The sequence below is a fragment of the Zootoca vivipara genome, chromosome Z (genome assembly GCF_963506605.1).
Source record: "Zootoca vivipara chromosome Z, rZooViv1.1, whole genome shotgun sequence".
Lineage (NCBI taxonomy): Eukaryota > Metazoa > Chordata > Lepidosauria > Squamata > Lacertidae > Zootoca > Zootoca vivipara.
In genome coordinates this window covers 2,211,118-2,233,543 of record NC_083294.1, presented here as the reverse complement: position 1 = coordinate 2,233,543, position 22,426 = coordinate 2,211,118, and the positions used below count along the sequence as shown (strand labels likewise).

Below are 22,426 nucleotides of genomic sequence, written 5' to 3'. Positions count from 1 at the left end.
TGGTTGCTGGTGGCCTGTCACAGGGGCATTAGCGGCTACTCTAGAGTAACGACTCTTCCACTTGTTGCCTTTTCATGATTTTATTGGTGCTGAGTATTTACAGTGCAGAGCAGTGCTATGTACATGATGTCAGTTAGGAGTCAGAACCTCCGAACGGATGTTCGCGCGTTTTCTTCCAGCAAAATAGTCTCGGGATACTGAATCTCTGCCCCCGCCGTTTCCAGCGCAATTCTGGGGTTGGTGGGATGGGCCTTCCCCCCTTGCCTCCCACTTCCCGTCTCCCGCTGGGCATGGGCTCCGCTACCTTGCCTGAGCCTCGGACCCCTCTTCCTGAGTAACCGCTAGAGCTATCCCCTTCCCCGCTGCTACTGGCGCTGGGCGATGAGCTGGTGTGCAGAATGGGAGGGACCTGCCTGTATCTCTTGTCCCTCACATGGCCTCTTTGGGCTGCCTCTCGCTCAGAATAGGGCCAGTTAGTAGCAGCTGTGCTAGTGGCTTATTGCTTTTGGACACTAGGGATTCTGTTTGGGTGATCAGCTCTGGGCTGACCTGCATATTCAGAGAAAGCACATGTAGGTTGGTCACCAGTCTTATATTCCACATTGATATGATGTGACGGGACCTTGTAGGAAATTAAAGTGGTGACCGCCTGGAGCCAATAGGATTACCTCCACTGGATAATCCTGCTGGGAAGGGGTCCTGGCATAGAAGGGGAGTCGCCTGGTGGTGGTTGGGGCACTAACTTGTGAGAGGGCACACCAGACAGCACCATGCCAAGGGCCACCAGGGGCTTGTGCCCCAAGCCCCAATTCTCCCTGCTCCTCCATAATTCAATCACAGGTTCATAGAAAATTAATGGCTGTTAATTTAAGTCTCATTACACAGGACAGCGCTCTCTGGGCTTTAAGTGTTTGCGCTGTGGTGCCAGTCTCTCTTGTCAGCGCCAAGTGTTTATTCACTTGCTTGGCAAGCAGACCTACCAAAATTGTCCCAGGAGTAAGCCTGTCCTTGGCTGGTCCAGAACAGACTCTTATCTGTTCTTCCCAGGCTGAAGCCAAAGAGAATTTTGCTGAGCCCATCCCCAAACGTTTTGCACAGCAGCTGAAGTTGCCAGAGTGAGGGAGCCTGCAGGAGGACAGTGTTTCTCCACCTTGCCTTGCTCCTCCTCATAGACACCCCTTCTCAGAGGAGACAGACCCAGCTCTGTGACCTGTTTAATCATTGTCTGTTATACAGGCATGAAGGACTCTGCAAAAGGGAAAAAACAAGTGTCCAAGCCATTCAGTATGCTCAACACAGCTGGTGTAAGGAATTGTGGAAGGGAGGGTCAAGGCTCTGTGTTAGGCCCACTGCTGCTGCTTTACTACAAAATTATTTTTAGTTTGTGCAAAAATGCAGAAAAGTGGGACATAGAGCTGAAATAGCATCAATTAAGAACAATTATTTGTGGTTGTGGAGATTCTAACAAATAACAAAATATCATCATCATCATCATCATCATCATCAATTCTTTGCGTTGTGAAGATTCCTTTCTGCATCCAAGGATAGACACAAACCACTTTCCCCTCTTTGTCGCAGGTTGCTAGGATACTGGGCGTTACCAAGGAGATGCAGAGGCTCATGGGAGTGAGCTCAGGGATGGAGCTGCTCACCCTGCCCCACGGACATCAACTTCGGCTCGATTTGTTGGAAAGGTAGAGTTTGAGGGGCAGGCAAACAAAAGAGATGCTTTGGGCTGGGTGGGCAGGTCCCTCGTTGCTAAGCACAGTCCTGCAATGTCTGTCCCTCCTGCAGAGATAAGGGCTGCTGCCTTTTAGGCAGCACTGTGGAGATTCAAGGGCAGGAAATGTGAAACTAGGTGCAGAGTTTAGCATTCTGAGCTTTTGCTTTTTTTTAAAAAAACCTAGCCCTTAAGGCTCTTGGATAGAAACCCATTGCACAAAGGTTCTGAATGCCCAAGTTGCTGGCTGGGGAAGTAGAAATTCGGAAGCACTTCTTCTACACCCCTTTCTTTGCTTCCAGCTGGCTTCCTCACTTCCTTCCTCCCCTCTTCTCCTTCCTTAGGTTCCACACCATGACCATAATGATTGCTGTGGATATTCTGGGCTGCACAGGAAGCATGGAAGAGAGGGCCTCCCTTCTTCACAAGACCATCCAGCTGGCTGCTGAGCTGAAGAGTACCATGGGCAACATGTTCAGTTTTGCTGCCGTGATGGATGCGCTTGAAATGACCCAGGTACTTGTCATGAGCACAAGCAAGTGGCCTTTTTTCTTGACCACTGCCCCACCCACAGCTTGCATTTTTTGCTGATCTCTGGAGTCCCCTGCAGACCACCAGCAAATTGGGCTACCAGCATCCCTGTAGAAGGAGTTTGGGCTTTGGAAACTACCAGAAGTTCCATTAAACAGGTGTGCAAGACACTCTTGCTGGCTTTTTGAGTGCTTCCATAGTTGGAAATACAACAGCGTAACCGGCCGATATTCTCAGTCACCAATTTATAGACATATAACACCAAATGACAAAATCATACACACAAGAATATGTGACATTCAAACATCATAGAAAAACGTATGACAAGATTCAGTCCAAATATCAGTCCAAAAAGTATCAAGTCTTAAATACATCTCCTATAGGGCATCCATATGGCATGTGAAAAGGTTCCAAGGTCCATACGGCATATGAAGAGGTTCCAAGATGTTTTCAAGTAGATGAATGAGGATCTAGGTCAGCGTTTCTCAACCACTGTTCCGCGGCACACTAGTGTGCCACGAGATGCTGGTTGGTGTGCCGCGACATGCGGCGACGAGAAGGGCGATTTGCATTGTCACGTGCCTGGCGGCCGCCAATAATCAACACTGCCCCGCCGGAAAGCAATATTTCTCCTCCACTTTCCCAAAGCTCAGTGCAAACGAGCCTGGCGGCCGCCAATACACAACGCTGACCCGCCGGAAAGCAATATTAGGCAAATGAGAACAGTCATAATTATAATATAGGGCAGCACAGAGTTAAATTTTTTAACTTTTTTAATGGTGGTGTGCCTCGTGATTTTTTTCACGGAACAAGTGTGCCGTGGCCCAAAAAAGGTTGAGAAACACTGATCTAGGTAACAACGGAGCATCCAAATGTGGTAACAAATGACGGTGGCAATGGAGTATCCAAATGAATATGGGAAGCAACAATGGATGGTGACAAAAAGATGAGACAAGGTTACCCAGGTTATATACCTTGTTTCGCTGGAACTGGCTCCTTCAGTGAGTAGAATGCTGTATCGCATTCATAGATAAGATACTAACTGGAACTCCAAGTGTTGACTCCAAGTGTTAATGCAACAAGGTATGAGCCTGGCCAGGTTTTATCCAGTATCCCTTCCAGGCATAGGTTGCTCACCTGCAGCACCCCCCAATGTGTTTTGTGTTCTCTTTTTGTATTTTTATGTTGCAAACTGCCCCATGATCTTTGGGTGAAAGGAGGTATACAAATTTAATAAATAAATAGCTCTGCTTCAGCTTCTCCCAGTGAGAGAGGGAGAATGTGCCCCTGGTAACAACAACCAAGCTGTGATGAAGAATAAAGAGGTGGCCTGGATTCGAACCTCCTTAGTGAGAGAAAGGAGGCGAGATCCAGGCGAAGGACTTGTTAAATGGGGGGACAAAAAAAAGAAGAATTTTAAGGGGGATTGGCAGAGGGGGTGCGGGGGGGAGGAATCGGGGCTGGAGTGGGTGAGAGATGGTGTGGGTTGAGAGGTAATGTAAATGAGGGATTGATAAAACGGTTTGGAATTGGAATTGGACTGCACACAGGAGTTGATCTGGGACTTCCAGGGACTGGTCGCCGGGGGATGGAGGGGGGACTTTAGAATAGAGACTGAGTGAGATGTTAGAATGTAAAATGATTAAACTAGAATACATTTTAGTGAATAAACAAGAGGTTAAAGGGAATACTTAGAGTAATAAGAAATTTGTTAAGTGGTAGAAATATTTTTATATATGGTATTATAAGAAGTTTGTAAGTGAAATAATGAAAAAGGGAAAATTGCCAAACAAAGGATGGATTAGACTCGGAGGGGGAGGAGCGAGGAACTCAAAGATATGACAGAGTTAATAACATTAGATTGATTTTTTCTTTTTTCTTTTTTATTCTGTATTTTTTCTGTTTGTGCTTTTTTGGTTTTTGTGTTTTGTTTTGTTTTTCTTTTTGCAATTTTTTGCTTTTTTCTTTTTTTTTCTTTGTTAGATGGTTGTTTATGATATAAGATGATGATGGGAATGGAAATTGTAAGTTGAAAATGTCAATAAATATAATTTTAAATAAATAAATAAATAGCTCTGCTTCAGTGCCCCTCCCCTTATGTTTCCCTTTCCCCCTTGGCTTTCAGATCTCACGTCTGGAGCAGACCTGGATGGTTCTTCGCCAGCGTCACACGGAGGGAGCTATTCTCTATGAGAAGAAGCTGAAGCCTTTCCTTAAAAGCCTGAATGAAGGCAAAGGTAAGCTTTGGAAGTAAGCTAGCCAACCCCCCTCTTGGTAAGCCTGTCTATGCCTTGGAGAAGAGTGCCAATCATGTCTTTTGCCTCAGGCAGCAAAATGAAAGAAATGCTTAAGTTTTGAAACTAGCCTTGTATATTTATCTGTCCAGTGTTGTTTGTATGAGCATTAGCAAATATTTCATAGAATTGTAGAATTGGAAGGGACCCCAAGAGTCACCTATTCCAACCCCCTGCAATGAAGAAATCTCAGCTAAAGGATCCATGACAGATGGCCAGCCAGCCTCTGCCTAAAAACTGCTAGTGAAGGTTTTGCTTTTAATTCTATGCTGTGGTCCAATGCGCATAGCAAAGAATTTGCACATGAGAGACATAGAAGCCTGGGAAACTGCTTTATGCCAGGCCCATCTTGTCCAGCATTACCTGCCCTGATGAGCAGCAGCTTTCTAGAATCTAGACCATCGTCACTATCCTCCTCTAAACCACCTCTACATTTTTTTTAAGCACAGTGCCCAGAACTGGCCATAGTACTCTAGGTGAGGTCTGACTATTGCAGTACAATTTCTTTAATATTGCCATGGAAGGATTGGTGGGCATAGCGGGTTTGGTATAGTGCAGACCAAGAACCTCAGGCTTGTAATCAGAGTATTTTTGAAGGGCTGCAGTTAGTCAAAAGGAAATGGTGCAGGGCAAGATATGCAACGACAGCTCAGCTCCTCATATAAATAAATCCTTTTGCTTTCTTCTTCCAGAAGGCCCCCCATTGTCCAACACTACCTTCCCACACATAGTGCCCCTCATCACACTTCTGGAACGGGACGCAGCAGTTCCAGAAAACCCCGAGCCCTGGGAAAACTTGGACAGTGGTGTGGAGGTAGTCATGGCCCACCTGGAAGCAGCGCGAATGGTGGCTCATCATGGCGGACTGTACCACACCAATGCAGAGATGAAGCTGCAGGGTAAGGAAGGCCATGTGGAACAAAACTCAGCTAAGAGCATGTTGGGAAGGCAGAGCAGTGTGTGCCCCATGGCCTGTTCTGCACTCCCTAAACTAGCCTGCAGCCTTCAGGCAACCTGATGCCAATGTTGAACTAAGATTGACCTGCCTGTCAGCTTGACTTCTGCATGTGGAATGTAGCAGGGGACGGTGGCATCTTCTCCTTTGCCTTGAGTAGCAGTATGTTTGGGGTCTGCCTGGATCACCACTGTCAGTGCTAGAGTTAGGGTGGTACAGGCGGTTCCACCCTACAGGTGTCAAAAGGGGGTGCAAAACAACAACAACGATCCCCATATTTATATGGGTACCAACCAGAAGGAATTGTTGTCAAAATAAGAAATATTTGTGCCCTCAGACCCTTAAGCATTCCCGTGTGGTTTCTCTCTTTGAATTAGAAATCATAGGCTTTGTCTATCAAGGCATTTTCCAGCAGTTTCTCTACTACAAGCACGCTTGTTCTCTCATTGCAGGCTTCCAGCCTCAGCCAGAGCTGCTTGAGATCTTCAGCACAGAGTTCCAGCTGCGCCTTCTGTGGGGCAGCCGAGGGGCCGAGAGCAGCCAGAGCGAGCGCTACGAGAAGTTCAACAAGGTTCTAACAGCATTGTCCCACAAACTGGAACCGGCAGTGCGATCTAGTGAGCTATAGCCCAACAATGTGAGCTCTGGGCACAAACAGCAAGGGAAGAGCAGGTTGCAGAAAGCTGCTTGCACATTCCTCTCTACATCAGCCTTGGTAGGGTGTTGCCATTGTGGGAAGTAAATCTCAGGCTGGGCATGGGGAAGCCCTGTGGTTAGTTTCTGCCCATAAAAGCGTCTTAAGAACAAAGTAGCCAAGTCAGAAGTTGGCTGTAGTAAAAGGGCCTTTTCCTGCATGAATTACTGACAATCAACATACAAACTGTATAGGGCTGGCTTCCTCCTTTTAAAGGCTGGCAGTAACATGGCTCCTCCCAGCTACCACAGGCGCCTTCTCAAGCAGTGTATGAAGGATGCTTTGCTCAGATTGGTTTAATGGCCAGAGTAAATAGCATTTAAGGCCTATAGCACGGTTCATGGCTGGTTCAAAAACTCATCAGTATGAGGTAGAACCTTGCATCAACTTTGCACTTGGTCAAAACTGACCTTTACACCTCACAATTGCATTTGAGTCCAGTGCAGAAATCTGGTCCCCTTGCTACCTTGCTGTTGAAGTATAATCTAGAATGGCCAGTCTCTCATCAGCTCTTTATTTTGTCCTCCATCAAAATTAATGAAGGCAAAAAAGGGCCCTGGCGTATCCAGTCAGTGCTGACTCCCTATTTTGAATGTTCACAGCTGTTCCTGGGTCCAGTAAGTTAAGCACGGGGTTTCTTCAGGGCCACAACCCCAGGTATTTAGCAAATTAGGGCCTTAGGGGGGGTTTAATTACACATAAAGAGGAACACATGGCTGCTGCTAACCGTCATCCCGTCCACCACTCCCCAACATTTGGTAAAAGCAACTAGTGATATGTCCTTACATTCAGCATTCCTCATGTGTAGACAGACCCTCACACATGCCTCTCTCCCCTGAAGCTTATAATATGCCTGAGTCCCCATTTCCACCTTTTAACATCTTAAAATTTTGTTTTATTTGGCTTTGCTTCAGGGTTTGTTTGGTTTGGGGCCTTTTTCTGCTTGTAAATAAAAAGATCCACATTGGGAGTGTGTGTGTATTTGTATTCAAAAGGGACATCTTGTAAATAATTACGTGCCTCTTTATTTTTTTTCTTGTAAATTAATGTACATATACCATGGAGTGTCTTCTCTTGATTTTTGCATACAATAAACTTTTATGCTTTTTTTCTTCAAGAAATTTTCTTTGGTAGATTTTTTTCAAAATATTTTATTTCTTTTATTATGTTTTTAAATGGCACTTCTGTACTCAAGTGCCCATAAGCAACTTACACAGTAAAAAAAATTAAAAGACATTTTAAAAATAACAGCAACACACAAATGAGTATTTCTCATCTGACAATGTATTTAATTTGAACAAGTCCAACACATCCTGCTTAAAAGATGAGTACAACTAAGTCCACTGACCTATCTAACCACCCTCCCAATTTAAAACCATATGCCTGAGTAAATAGGAAATGTTTTGCCTGGTGCCTTAAAACAGCGGTGGTACCAGGTGAGATTGGTGTAGCATTTTGTATTAGGACCAAGTTCATAACACTGCCCAACCATTAGTGAACTTGGGCCCGTTGCTATTCTCTCAGCTTAACCTTCTTCACGAGACCATTGTGTGGACAAGCAAATGCAGCAATGGCTCTGCCACTCCATAGAGGCTGGAGGGAATAAGGTTAGAATGTTGCTCCCTGCTATTTCTACATGAGCATTTGATCTCAAACCCTTGGTGAATGAGGGACTTTCCCCGCATGCGAAGACAGGCTCTGGTGGAGACCAACCGTGGGTCCAACGGTCAAGAAAGTGGTTTCTGAATGTGCTGTAGAGAAAAGTGAGGGGCAAATGGGGCTCAACAACCTGAGAAGGTAGCCCATCCGGGAGAAGGAGGAAAACTCTGATCCTAAGCCTCCACTGCCTTGTGGGATATCTTTGGGAGAAGAAAAGCCTAAGGAGTAAACTCTGCATAAATCTAGAGTGAAATTGGTAAGATATTTAGATGGTGCCTTGTATGCCTCCTTCCCTCAACTGCTGCAGCCAAGCTGGTGCCAAACATTGCTCTGCTTTCCTTTGGACCACATCAGCAAGGCCAAAGGTCTTGTCGTATCAAGGTCTTGTCATATCGACAGCCCACTGCCTCCATACATACTGCCCTGGCTTGCACCATGGGGAAGTTATTTTGGTGCTGCTAACAGCAGTTTGACCACCCCCAGAAGAGAGGGTTTTTTTTAAACCTCAGAACTGCAATTCATTATTTGCCAATTGGTGGCAGTGTTCTCTTAGTTTTCTCCCCATATACGGTAGTTTTCAAAGGCAGATTTTTGAGTAGAATGTTTGTTTGTTTTTTAGGATGGAGGAAATTTAAAAGAGGAACGATTTTCCAGATTGTCCATCCCAATACAAATTTCATGCAGTGTAATAGGAGGCTAAAAATAGTATTAGACATGAAGTAACGGAATGTATTGAGCTAAGATATGAAAACAGAAGAATAAAGTAGCAATATTAGTTTTTGTACAAAATATGTACCCAGAAGCATCTGTGGTTTTGGAAGGTGACTTTATGCCAGACTATGCTGGCTGTTTACTGTAATAAATATTGATTGATTGATGCCAGACTGGGTCCCAATGATTAAGTGATTTATAACTATTTTGGTGAATATCTCATCTATAAATGGTAAACGGATTTGGTGATATTGAATGTGGGAGGGGGAGCATTGAGGGAGATAAATATGGTGAATTCACATTTACATCTGGCATGGGGGCATCAACAATCGACCACATAATGGTATCTCATAATCTATTAAATCTGATGCCAAGTTTTAAGAAGGCTGTAAGTCCAGAAAGTGACCACTTTCCTTTAATTGTAATCTTAAATATTAAGGTGCAAGGTTTATATGCTGACTGTGAACCAGGGTTAAGATTGGAGGCTGGTTTAAAATTTGCTTGTGTCGATGGGACTGCTAAATTAGAGCAGGCTTCATTCCATCTCGTATACTCAGAAATCTGCCTCATTTTAAGAGACTCCCTGCTATCTGTAAGATCGCCAGAATATGTTTTACATTAATATCAGAACCTAGTTACATATTTTGCAAAATTGTTATGTAATAACCACTAAACACCCCCACATCTAAACCTTAGTTTGACAAAGGGTGTTTAGATATGAAGAAATACCTTGTTGGGAAAGCTAGATATGTCATCTTTACTTATGGAATGGCTTTCCCTAAAGAAGAAATATGAAAATTAAATTAAGGAAAAAAGAAACAGGCAATAAGATTGAACTGGTAGAAGTTAATTGCTGCACCATGGACTCATGACTCAGCTACTTTCTGGAAAATAGGTCCAGAGGTTGACAAAGTAGCACACATGGATTAGATTCCCATATCCCTGTGAAGTCCTGGGAATTACTTCACATCAGATATCAAAATATCAAAAACATCAGAAACAAAAGCAATTATCATAGCAACAGTAAAAATACAAAAACAGTACATATAAAATCAGTTAAAATCCTGGGCTAGCTATATATATATATATATATATCGAGTCTCTCCGGGCAACCCAGTCACGTGGCAGCTTATAAATAATAGTAATTTTTATTAAGCCTACATTTTTTAATAATAAACATTTTTATTAGATTTTCCAATATAATCCATTTTCAAATTATGCAAATATCAATTAAACATTTAATCCAAATCTTCTGCCAAATTATACAAATTTAAATTTGACTTCCCATGCTTCAGACTCAGGAAGCCTAGTCCTCTTATAGTCACTGCATTTCTAATCAATATAGTCCAGACCTTATCCAATAATCTATTAAACTCCTTCCAGCTTCTTTCAAGCCACTGAGTTATTCGAGCAAACAAGTTTGACCAAACCGTATGTTTCTGTGTGAATTTATGCCTATGATTCCCCTGTAAATTAGCACGCTGGTATCTTGCCAGGTCCGTCCAGAAATCTAAAGATCCTTCTCACAGCTAGCAGCCGCCATCTTCAAGCAGTCCCAATAAATCAAATCTCTTTAAGCCTCTGTGATGATTTCTCCAAATTGCTACTCAATATAGCCTTTTCAGGGGAGATTTTGCCAGGTCAGAACTATAAACACACATCTAATGTCTTATTTATGGTTCTCTCCCCCTTTGACTAATATCGTAGCCAGCTTTATCTCCAATATGGTGGAATCTAAATTGTAACTGCGTCATATCTCAGAAGTTTCTTGACAAGTTTCCAGCCGCTAATGAGATTGCTTCTCTTTGATGTCCATGTTTTAGGGAATCTTTAACCACATTCCAAGCAAATCTAAGAATACATACTTTGATTATTTATATTTTCAATTCACACAGTTTATATATTTAAGAAACCATATTAATTCAATAAATTTCCCACTTTCTGATCTCGCTCGCTTTGTAAATGTTGTTTACAGCTCTTCAGGAGGGAGTTTAGTTAAGTAAATTGTAAAGCACAGTAAAGCAGAGTTATAAAGTTCTCGCTCTCCCCTTCCGCTCTTTCACATACCATTTCTTGCTCTTGTGTACATTCCTCTGTTATCATTTGTTTTCTCAGTGGCTGAGCTTAGCAGAATAAATCTTCTTTCCTTGTCTGAAGCATGCCCACGACTTATATCCAATCTTTCTCTTAAATCATGGAGCCTGTTTTCGCTAGTAGAATCAGCGTCCAGGAGATCCAAACTCCCATGGGGGCTTTCCACCCAGTGCCCCCAGCTCCTCCTTCCTTCTGAAGTCGAAGCTGGTGGTGGGCATCTGCAGATGAGACTGCTATTCCCGTAGCGCCCCCCCCCCCCCCGGGAAGACTTCAGGAGGCTGCGTACTCCCATTTACAGCCTCGTAAATTACCCCATGGGAACCGGAGAGATGGTATTTTCAGCCATCTTCTACAGCGATCCAAGCGGAAGTCCTATTAAGCCTACATTTTATTAAGCCTGTTTGGAGAAGGACCTCTGGTGCCAGACTTAACAAACAGGAAGGCTGTTTTTTGAAAAAGAAACCGGGGGGAAAGCTAACATTTTCAATGACACCTCTGTGATGATGCTGGCATTAAAATATCCTGTTCCTCTTCAATAAAAAAAGAAAAAGGGAGACCAGATTGTATCAAAGGTATCTTTTTTGGAGATCCCCTTGATTAGTCGCCAATGGTATGTGAGGCATTCTGAGATAGAGCAATGTTCCAGATATTATTAACTCAAGCCTCTACTCTATTGGTATATTGGAGGTTTCCTTCAATCGCTAGGCAATAACTAGCTGTTGTGAACATGAAGGAAATTATTTAGATTTAAGGGTGGAGTTTGGGGTCAAATCTAGGGAAAAGAAAGTCCCCAGGTAGTAATTACATACCCCACCCCCACCCCTCGAATTACTAAAGTCAAACTTGGAATGGTGGGCACCAGTTTTTGCTGTCCTGTTCACATGTATTGATCATACTGACTGTGCTCTAGACTGGGGGCTAGCAATTGTTGTCCCAATTTACAAAAAAAGGGAATTCTAGACAAATCATCAGTAAGTTGTATGCTAGCCATCTTTTAGATAAACTTTCTAGTTAGATGGAGGAAGAAAATTTCCTGGAGGAAGAGCAGGCAAGTTTTAGGTCTGGCTGCTCATCCATTGATCAGGGATTAGTTTTACAGCATCAGAAAAATATTATCCTGCTGGTGCGGCACTTTACACAGCTTTTATAAACTTCAAGTCTGCTTTTGACATGATAGCAAGAGACAGGAGCTGATCTGCAACACCTTTGCCATGTTTGTCTTTTTGCCAGAGAAGATGCAAATGTACATTTGTAGCAAATGCAAACTGGTTGCCTTGCTGGAAGAGAAGTGACAGCAGCTCCAGGCAAAGGTGCAGTTTCTCAATGGAGCTGAGCGGAACCACAACACAGACAGGTGGGGAGCACCTGGGGGGGGAGGAAGGTCGCACAGGGGAGGAAGGCGAGTCTCAGAAGAAGGACAGTCGTGAGCTGCAAATTGCTTCCACACAATCACGTGGGACACCGATTCTGGGCCAGAGGAGCAAGGGCAGCAGCTGCCAACCTCAGAAGACACCAAAGGGGCAGTGAAAAGCACAGTGCACAGAAGGATTCCTGCCACCCCACAGAGAAAGGGGAAAAAAATCTGCTTAAAAACCTTTGAAAGCCACTAACCGTCAGAGGACCAATGGTCCGACTTTGTATAAGGTACTGTTTCCTTTCCAGTTACACTTCCCACTTCAAAATAAAAATAAAATAGAAAAATTCCTTCCTAGAATGCGACTTGGCCCTGAACCTGGTCGGGCAGCCCTTGGTAAGGCAGCTTCTCATGAAAGGCCTGAGGGGGTTTGTGCACAACCACAGCCCTGAGAAGCCCCTGGTGATGTCCTTCCACGGCTCGACCGGCACGGGGAAAACCTTCGTTGGATCTCTGCTGGTCCACTACCTCTTTCGCACTGGGCTTCACAGCCCATATGTCCACCACTTCTCCCCAGCAGTTCACTTCCCCCATGCAGAACACATCGAGCAGTACAAGGTAAGGATGCTGCCTTTCAGCACCAAGTTGCAGGCTTTGTTTTCCTGTGCGGAATTCGCCACACAGGTCCCTTTTTTAAAAATGCAGCAGGACACACTTAGTCTGGAGGCTTCAGTGAGCAGTTGTGTAGCCTGACCTAATCTGTTGCTTTGTCACCTTTTGTGACCTGATTCATTTGCTAAACCTAACTGTATCCTGTTGAAGCAAAATAAAAAAATTCCTTCAGTAGCACCTTAGAGACCAACTAAGTTTGTCATTGGTATGAGCTTTCGTGTGCACTCAATGACAAACTTAGCTGGTCACGGGGTGAGCTCCCGTTGCTTGGTCCCAGCTCCTGCCAACCTAGCAGTTCGAAAGCACGTCAAAGTGCAAGTAGATAAATAGGAACCGCTCCAGCAGGAAAGTAAACAATGTTTCTGTGTGCTGCTCCGGTTCGCCAGAAGCGGCTTAGTCATGCTGGCCACATGACCCAGAAGCTGGACGCCAGCTCCCTCGGCCAATAATGCGAGATGAGCGCCGCCCAGAGTCGGACACGACTGGACCTAATGGTCAGGGGTCCCTTTACCGTTTACCTTTAAGGTGCTAGTGGAAGAAATTTTTCTATTTTATTTTCCTTTTGTTTCGACTACAGCATTATTCTCATACACACTTCCCAACTTTAAAAATTACAGTATCCTAAAAAAAACCCAGGTGTCAATAAAGCGCCGTTTTCCCCGCCCCCCTCAGCGTCTTTCCCGCCAAAACCCCATCTCGAGGTGAGCCCTCCCCTCCTAACCACCGGTCACCCAAGCCCCGCCCCTCCGCAGCCCCGCGCGCCCATCAGGCCCCACCCCTTCCGTAGCGTCAGAAGAGAACCTTGCCCAGTTACGGAGCTGCGCCCCGCCCTCCCGCTTGGGCCCCGGGGCATGCTGGGAGCCAGATCGGCCGCGGTAGCGGCGGCGGCGGCGGCGGCAGGTGCGGCGCGACTCCTGGGCAGCGCTATGGAGCGGGGAGGGGCGCGCCTGGCGCTGCCCTTCTGGCTCCTCCTCCACCCTCTGCTGGGGTTGGTGGGCTCGAGCGCCCCCTGGGACCTGAGCTCCTGGCACTGCAGCTTCTCGGGCTCTTGCGAGTGCGACTTCCGGCCCGACCTGGCAGGTGAGAGGGGAGAGGAGGGAGAGTGCGCAGGCGCGAGCGCTCAGGGGGAGCGTGGCCGGGGTTGGCAGAAGTTCTGGTTCCCACTGCGCCACTCCTAATCCTGTACCACAGGCATAGGCAACCTTGGCCCTCCAGATGTTTTGGAACTACAACTCCCATGATCCCTGACCACTGGCCCTGTTAGCTAGGGATCATGGGAGTTGTAGTTCCAAAACATCTGGAGAGCCACGGTTGCCTATGCCTGCTGTACCATATGCACCTTCCTCCAAGGGTTGTTGTGAGGGCAGATCTTGGCCCCAGGGCCAGGAAGGGTTGGGGGTTGGAGCCCCCCACAATACCTGTCCCCATATTACCCACCCACCCCTCAGGTGCAGTTCTGGGGGTGGGGGGGATGAGACATGCATGTTTTTTGAAAGCAGTGCAAAAAGAAGAATGCCCTCCCCACTAAACCTCTTGATTCATCCCAGGTCTAGAATGCGACTTGGCCCTGAACCTGGTCGGGCAGCCCTTGGTAAGGCAGCTTCTCATGAAAGGCCTGAGGGGGTTTGTGCACAACCACAGCCCTGAGAAGCCCCTGGTGATGTCCTTCCACGGCTCGACCGGCACGGGGAAAACCTTCGTTGGATCTCTGCTGGTCCACTACCTCTTTCGCACTGGGCTTCACAGCCCATATGTCCACCACTTCTCCCCAGCAGTTCACTTCCCCCATGCAGAACACATCGAGCAGTACAAGGTAAGGATGCTGCCTTTCAGCACCAAGTTGCAGGCTTTGTTTTCCTGTGCGGAATTCGCCACACAGGTCCCTTTTTTAAAAATGCAGCAGGACACACTTAGTCTGGAGGCTTCAGTGAGCAGTTGTGTAGCCTGACCTAATCTGTTGCTTTGTCACCTTTTGTGACCTGATTCATTTGCTAAACCTAACTGTATCCTGTTGAAGCAAAATAAAAAAATTCCTTCAGTAGCACCTTAGAGACCAACTAAGTTTGTCATTGGTATGAGCTTTCGTGTGCATGCACACTTCTTCAGATACACTGGAAACAGAAGTGTCAGATCAACGGCTGCTGATGACTGCAATTAGTCCTGGGGGAGGGGGGGGGAGCAAGGGCTGAGGCGCTAAAGAAAGCTTGATCATGCATAATGAGATAAGAATCCGATGTCTCTATTCATCCCAGGTGGTTCCATGGTTTTAAGCTTGGTAATGATTTCCAATTCAGCAATTTCTCTTTCCAGTCTGTTCCTGAAATTTCTCTGTAATAAAACAGCTGCTTTGAGATCTTGTATAGAATGTCCTGGGAGATTGAAGTGTTCTCCTACTGGTTTCTCTGTCTTATGGTTCCTGATGTCAGATTTATGTCCATTTATCCTTTGGCGTAGGGTTTGGCCTGTTTGTCCAATATAGAGAGCTGAAGGGCACTGTTGGCATTTGATGGCATACACAATTAAATAGTCCTGAGATGGTATGTTGGATGTTGTTGGGGCCAGTAATGATGTTGTCCGGGTGTATGTGGCAGCAAAGTTGGCATCTGGGTTTATTGCAGGCTCTGGTACCAGTGTCCATGTTAAGTCTGGTGGTTGTATTATTGTGGGTGAGGAGTTGTTTAAGATTGGGTGGCTGTCTGTAGGCAATGAAAGGTCTTCCTCCCAGAGCTTGAGAAAGGGAGCTGTCATTGTCCAGGAGAGGCTGTAGATCTCTGATGATGCGTTGTACTGTTTTAACTTGGGAGCTGTATGTGATAACTAGTGGTGTTCTGTTATTTTCTTTTTTGGGTCTGTCTTGCAGCAGGTTCTCTCTAGGTATCAGTCTGGCTCTGTTGATCTGTTGTTTATCTTCATCAGGTGGATATTTTAGTTCTAAAAAGGTTTGCTGTAGATCTCTTAGGTGAGATTCTCTGTCTGTAGAGTTGGAACAGATGTGGTTGTAACGTAGGGCCTGGCTGTATACAATGGTATGTTTGGGATGGTAGCTAGAGGCATGTAGATATGTTTGTCGGTCAGTTGGTTTTCTGTATAAGGTGGTGTCTATACGTCCATCCTGTATTTTTATAGTAGTGTCCAAAAAATGTATTTCTTGCATAGATTGGTTCATTGTTAGGTTGATGGTGGGGTGAAAGTCATTGAATGTCTGGTGGAAGGTTTCCAGGGTCTGTTGTCCATGTGTCCAGATAATAAAAATATCGTCAATGTATCGTAGGTACAAGAGAGGTTTGAGTTGGTAGGAGTCTAGGAAACGTTGTTCTAAATCTGCCATGAAGATGTTGGCATACTGTGGGGCCATGCGGGTGCCCATGGCTGTGCCGCTGATCTGGAGGAACAGGTCATCACCAAATTTGAAGTGGTTGTGGGTAAGGACAAAGTGGCAGAGTTTGGTAGCAAAGTCCACTGTGGTTTTATCTGAAATGGTATTCCTTATGGCTTGTAAACCATCATTGTGTGGGATGTTGGTGTATAGAGATTCCACATCCATAGTGGCTAGTATAGTATTGTTAGGAAGATTGTTCAAAGATTGTATTTTCCTCAGAAAATCTGTGGTGTCACGTACGTAGCTGGGAGCACTGATAGCATATGGTTTCAGAACAGAGTCCATATAGCCGGAAACACCCACTGTAATGGTGCCAATACCTGAGATGATGGGGTGTCCTGGATTTCCTGGTTTGTGTATTTTAGGTAGAAGATAGAAAGTTCCTGGCCGAGGTTCCGCTGGTGTGTTTGTGAGGATCTGTTCTTGGATGTGTAGGGTAGCTCCTTGACAATCTTGTTCAGTTCTTTTTTGTATGCTTGTGTGGGGTCTGAGTCCAATTTCATGTAAAAGGCAGTATTGGAATGTTGTCTGTGGGCCTCCTGGGTGTAATCAGTTTTGTTCATGATGATGACAGCTCCACCCTTGTCCACCTCTTTAATTATAATGTCTGGGTTGTTCCTGAGATTTTCTCAGCCATAGAAAATCCCAGGAACAACCCAGACATTATAATTAAAGAGGCGGACAAGGGTGGAGCTGTCGTCATCATGACACTGAGCAGAAATTCTGCATTCCAACAGTTGGCCAAGGGCTTGGAGAAATATTTATTTTTATTTTATTTTATTTAGAAGTCATTGGGGAGGGGAAAACCAAATTTCCAAATGCATGGCATCACAACAGAGAAGGCCATTCCTTATATCATAGCCCCTTGGGCCACAGCAGGACTTCCTTTGCCATTCTTAAAGTAGAGGTTGGCAGAGGCTGGGAGAGGTAATCATAAACATAAGAAGCTGCCTGTTCTTGTTGTTGATTGAATTTATATTCCGCTCTATACCCACGGGTCACAAAATAAAATCAAGATGTAAAACCACAAAATACCCAATAAAAATAAAAACAACCCAATAGCCCCCCCCCATATTTTTTAAAGGGGATAGGTTGTAAATTGGATCAACTAAAGGCCTGGTTAAAAAGGAATATTTTTGCCTGACGCCTAGAGGTGTATAATGAAGGCAAACTTCCCTGGGGAGTGCATTCCACAGAAAAGGAGCCACTGCAGAGGCCAGTTCTTGTGTTGCCACCCACTCGAGGAGGGGGGGGCATGAAAGAGGGCCTCAGAAGATGAAGGACCTCTGGCCCTTCAGATGATGTTGGCATCCAGTTATCTCCAGCCCCAGCCAGCATGGACTATGGTCAGGGATAGAAGCAGGTTATGAGTCCCAACACCATCCAGAAAGCTGCAGGTTCCGCCTACCTGGGTTTATAGAAATACTCAGCCTAGTCTGTGCAGATTGGACAAAGGGTGCTGGGATCTCCTGACCTCTCACCATACCACACTGCTACCACCTGGTTAAATATGGGCCTTGTGGTAGTCAAAAAACAACATCCTGCAACCTCTAAGGATATTCTAAACGTTTCTGAAAAGTGTGTGTAAAAGGCCTTGCCGTTTGAAGTGATCTCTTTTTCCTTACATGGTCATGCTGTTTGTGTATTGGATGAGTATTTTTTTTCTCTATCTTCTCCCAGAACGATCTGAAGAACTGGATCCAGGGGAATCTGACACGCTGTGGCCGATCACTGTTTCTCTTCGACGATATGGATACAATGCACCCAGGCTTGATCGATGTGATTATCCCATTCTTGGGACCTTCCTGGGTTGTGTTTGGAACAAACTACAGGAAAGCCATCTTCGTTTTTATTAGGTAGACACTGATTAAACAGCAGATATGAAAGGCAGGAGGTTGCCTTACCGTGTTTCTCATATTTTAAGACATCCCTACAAAATAAGGCATGGCAGGATTTTCAAGACCTGGCAAAATATAAGGCATACCCCAAAAATAAGACATGCTGGTATGGCAGGGCACGCCACGCCAAGTCCCAACCCAGCGGGACCCGGCAAAGGTCTGAAAGGGCGGTTTCGGGAAGCGAGGAAGGAGCAGGCAGCGGCCGACAGCAAGAACCTTCTGAGAGGGAAAACGGGACGACATGCCCAGGCGAGAGACAGGAGGAGGAAGAGGGCAGCGGCGCCAGCAGCTGCAAGCAGGGACCCAGTCAAGGAGGCAACCGGGAGCGCGAGAGGGAGCGCAGTCGGAGCCGGAGGGCGAGGAGGAGCCTCTGGCGTGGGGAAGCCGGAGGGCGGGCAGACAGGCAGGCCGGGCGGCTGTGGCGGGACAGAGGATACGCTGGTGGGAGCTGGGAAGGAGGAGGAAGCGGTGCGTGTTCCGGCTCCTCGTGTATTGCAGCGCGGCAGCTCCGCCCGGCCTGGCTCCTCCTTCCCTGGCGCGCGCTGAGCTCGCGCTGTGCTGCTCTCCTGCCGTCTCTTCCAGCTCAGCCAGAGCCGAGACAAGGACACAGGGAAGGAGGAGGAAGAGGAGGCGGGGCCTCGGCACCCATGGCAGCCTCCTCCGGATGGGAGCAGCACTACATGGCGGGAAGCCCACCCTTTGCCAGCTCGAGCTCCAAGCCGGCGGCGGGCTGCTGGCTTTGCTGGTTCCCGCTCAGTCGGGGCTCGGCAAAGCGCGCACTTTGCCAAGCCCCAACGAAGCGGGAGCTGGCAAAGGCAGCAGCGCGCGCTTTGCCAAGCTCCAAGCCGGCGGCGGGACGCAGCAAGAGCTGCAGCACGCACAGCTTGGAGCCCCAACCCGGCAGGACCCAGCAGCGTGCCCTGCTGAAGTGCCAACAAAGTGCGCAGCAGCCAGTTCTGGGCGCCGAGCCGCAGCAGGAAGAGGTAATTTTTTAAAAAATAAGACACCCCCGAATATAAGCCACAGGCTTATTTTCTTGAGTAAAAATTAATATAAGACGTGTCTTATATTATGAGAAACACGGTATACAGAGCCGGACCATTGACCCATTTCACTCAGTAATGCCTACACTGCCTGGCAGCAGCTTTCTAGGGTTCCAGTGAGGAGCTCTTTCCCAGCCCTTACTGGAGATGCTGGGGATTGGTCCTGGGACCTTCTGCAGGCAAGGCTGGTGCTCTGCCCCTGAAATACAGCCCTTCCATATTGGACTTAGTGGGAAATTATCCAGTAAGGAATTGCTTACCATCTGAAAACCGATCCCTCCTCTTCCATCCCCAAATTATATTTTCTGCCTGAAAGTTGTGAAAGAAAGACCCCAGCTGTAGTGCAGTAAGATAATATTTGACTTAATGATCCTATAGACTCTTTGGATGCTAAGTGTTTTCAAAATGTGGTAAGCCTAGCTCTGTTGTCTTTGTCTGCCTTTCTGCTCATTCAGCTAGGCCTGACCCCAGATGCCTGTCCCAAAGTCCTGCCCTGGTAGCACCATTGCCTGTGCATAAACTTCAGTTGATTTTGCTTTCTTTAAAATCTGATTCTAAATGAAAACAGCCAGCTCTAACAGCATAATCCTATACTTGCCCATTGTGAAGTAGGTCTGTTTCAGTTCAGTGGAGCTTACTTTCAGGTAAGCAGGTTCAGAACTGTAATCTATGGGACTGATAAGTGCATATTTTATATTTATTTATTAGAAAATTTCTATGTCTTATGTACACTACTCAGAGCACCTTAGCACATATAACAAAAAATCAATTTCAAGAAAACATTGTTTACCTATCCAATTAAGCCTGTCGTTATAAAAATGTCCTCAGTAACCAGCAAAAATTATAATCAGAGAATCGTAGAGTTGGAAGAGACCACAAGGGCCATCCAGTCCAACCCCCTGCCGAGCAGGAATTAAAAGTAAGGGAGGTGCCAACCAGACTTCACAGGGGGCAAGATGTTCCATGATCTGGGTGCAGCAACTGAAAAGGCTGTCTCTTATCCCACCCAGGTGTGCTTCCAGCCTAGGCAAGGAAGAGAAAGGCCTCTCCTTCTGATCTTGGGGAAGTGGCAGGATGGTGTAGGGACAAGGATTGGGAACCTGAGCCCCACTCCCCCCGGATGTGCTGAACTACAATTCCTCCCATCCCTATTGATAGGAGTTGGAGTCTGGCAACATCTGGAGAGCCACAGTTCCCCAAACCTGATATAGGAGCAGGTGATAAATACAGTATTGTTGTTAAAGCAGTGAAGCACATCCTTATGAATGAAGTGTGTGTTCTCACAAGGCATCTTTTCTCTTGCATCCTGTCTGTTCTCTGATAGCAATGCTGGTGGGGAGCAGATAAATCAAATGACCTTGGACCTCTGGAGGGCCCATAAAGACCGTGAGGAGATCAGCCACAAAGATCTGGAAGCATCAGTTTTCAAAGCTGCTTTTGAAAAACCCCAAAGTGAGTATCATTTGAGAAACAGGAAACATAAGAACAGCCCTGATCAGGTCAGAGACCCATCTGATCTACCATTCTGTTCTCCCCGTGGTCAGCCAGCTGCCACAGTGGGAAGCCCGCAAACAGGACCTTAGTGCAACTCTCCCCGTATGTGATTCCCAGTAACTGATATTCAAAGACATACAGCTGCCATAGTGGCCAATAGCCTTATCCTCTATGAATTTGTCTTGCCCTCTTTTAAAGCCATCTAAGTTGGTGGCCATTACTATATTTTTGTGGGAGTGAATTCCATAGTTTAACAATATGAAAAGGGAGAGAAGTACTAAACTCTTCCTCCCACACTTCTCCCCTCAACATACCTGCTTCCCCACAAACTGAGTTTACTCCAAGCCCCACCAGGAATTTGTGGAGGCAAACACAGACAGAAGTGTTTGGGACCACCTGCCCACATGGCATTTTAAAAACTACTGTCATTTTATAGTGGTGACCCTTTTGTGGGTGAAATACCCTTTCCCTCCTTCAGTGGCCTTGGGTGAGAGAACCATGCCACAGCAACGGGATCATTGAGCTTTTCACACAAAATGTGGGCAGTAAAACTCTTGCTGAGGAAGGAGGAGCCACACAAAGGCACTGTGGCCCATATTACCTGGAAGGAAATAACAACCTCAGCCAGATATTTGTTTTGCAAAAATCTCTCTCTCCTCCCCCAGGGGTGGGATTCAGTGGTCCAGTTCAAACATATGTGATGCACTACTGGCCCCTTCCTTCAAGAGTACAGGCCTTTCCCCTACTTAACCAGGGTTTGTTGCATAAAAACCTGATTTCTCTCTCTCCTGCAGATGGATTTTGGAAGTCTGGGATAATCGACCAGCACCTTATTGATTTCCTCGTGCCTTTCCTGCCTTTGAAGCAGCACCATGTGAAACTGTGTGTGGCCAATGAGCTTGCCAGCCTAGACCTAGAGCCACAGCCAGATGTCATCCAGGCAACTGCTGACAGCATCCCTTACTTTCCAGCAGAGGAGAAAGTGTTCTCAACCACAGGCTGCAAAACGGTGGCTTCACGTGTCCCTTTCTTCCTTTGAAGACTTTGCTGGAGACAATTTTGGGGTTTTAAAGGCTCAGCACAAAGACTACCTCACCAATTATTATCCTGAATGGCTTTAGGATCAAGGAAGAGACTTTCCAGAGCATAGACACAAACAGCAATGCTGACTTGACCAGGAAACCCAAAAGCACTTTATACTTTGCCTCGAGCTTTGTGCTGTGGACTCCTGAGAACAAAGGAATAGAGTGTGGTGTACTGGAAGGGAATCCTGGTATTGGAAAATTAATAAAAATAGATTGTAAAAAAAAAAAGGAAGGGAATCCTGGCTGCTCTCATATCACTTGTCTTATATAGACTTTTTCTTAAAAGAAAAAGGGGCAATGATCATATTTTTAGATTCCCTAATACAGCACAATTTGATCAGTTTTCTTTGGCATCTAAAAATCTTACCTCTCATACCATTTTAAGACACACTGTGATTGTACCAATGCGCCAGAAGCCACAGTCCTACTGGAAGCATCTTGATTTGCTTTATTGTGATTACGTGCTGACAGTGGCAATATAAGTGACACCAGGCACTGTTGACAGTGGGGCTGTGGGGAGAGATGTTCTTCCAGTGCCTCCTTTTGTACACAAGAACAAACTGGATTTTCCTTCAAAAGTGCCTGAGAAGCCCACAGAGCCTAGGGCTTGCTGATCAGAAGGTTGGCGGTTCGAATCCCCACGACGGAGTGAGCTCCCGTTGCTCGGTCCCAGCTCCTGCCAACCTAGCAGTTCAAAAGCACATCAAAGTGCAAGTGGATAAATAGATGCCACTACAGCGGGAAGGTAAACGGCGTTTCCATGTGCTGCTCTGGTTTGCCAGAAGCGGCTTTGTCATGCTGGCCACACGACCCGGAAGCTGTACACCGTCTCCCTCGGCCAAT

General features: G+C 46.1%; 2 protein-coding genes across 4 annotated transcripts in view; both read left to right on the top strand.

Moving 5' to 3' along the window:
- SH2D3C (SH2 domain containing 3C) overlaps positions 1-9,202 on the top strand; it is a 72,014-nt gene extending 62,812 nt beyond the window's left edge. Inside the window, exons 8-12 of one of the 3 annotated variants that reach the window (XM_060270587.1) lie at positions 1,579-1,694; positions 2,065-2,236; positions 4,377-4,488; positions 5,238-5,444; positions 5,953-9,202. In XM_060270587.1, the coding sequence (XP_060126570.1) occupies positions 1,579-1,694; positions 2,065-2,236; positions 4,377-4,488; positions 5,238-5,444; positions 5,953-6,128 (783 nt within the window). In that variant the 3' untranslated portion in view covers positions 6,129-9,202. The remainder of the gene's footprint in view (positions 1-1,578; positions 1,695-2,064; positions 2,237-4,376; positions 4,489-5,237; positions 5,445-5,952) is intronic. The other 2 variants (XM_035102309.2, XM_060270588.1) reach the window with 2 other exon arrangements.
- A 4,368-nt stretch (positions 9,203-13,570) lies between these two features.
- TOR2A (torsin family 2 member A) lies at positions 13,571-22,416 on the top strand. The gene is made up of 5 exons (XM_060270507.1): positions 13,571-13,764; positions 14,232-14,497; positions 17,744-17,919; positions 20,329-20,456; positions 21,293-22,416. Exons 1-5 carry the CDS (start codon positions 13,611-13,613, stop codon positions 21,535-21,537), a joined length of 969 nt encoding a protein of 322 aa, XP_060126490.1. The 5' UTR covers positions 13,571-13,610; the 3' UTR covers positions 21,538-22,416.
- Positions 22,417-22,426: the final 10 nt, after the last annotated feature.

Bases quoted from the DNA above. Each gene is read 5' to 3' on its own strand.
- TOR2A (XM_060270507.1), top strand. From the start codon at position 13,611: ATGGAGCGGGGAGGGGCGCGCCTGGCGCTGCCCTTCTGGCTCCTCCTC. The intron at 13,765-14,231 runs GTGAGAGGGGAG...GATTCATCCCAG, and splicing joins CTTCCGGCCCGACCTGGCAG to GTCTAGAATGCGACTTGGCC. The intron at 20,457-21,292 runs GTGAGTATCATT...TCTCTCCTGCAG, and splicing joins TGCTTTTGAAAAACCCCAAA to ATGGATTTTGGAAGTCTGGG.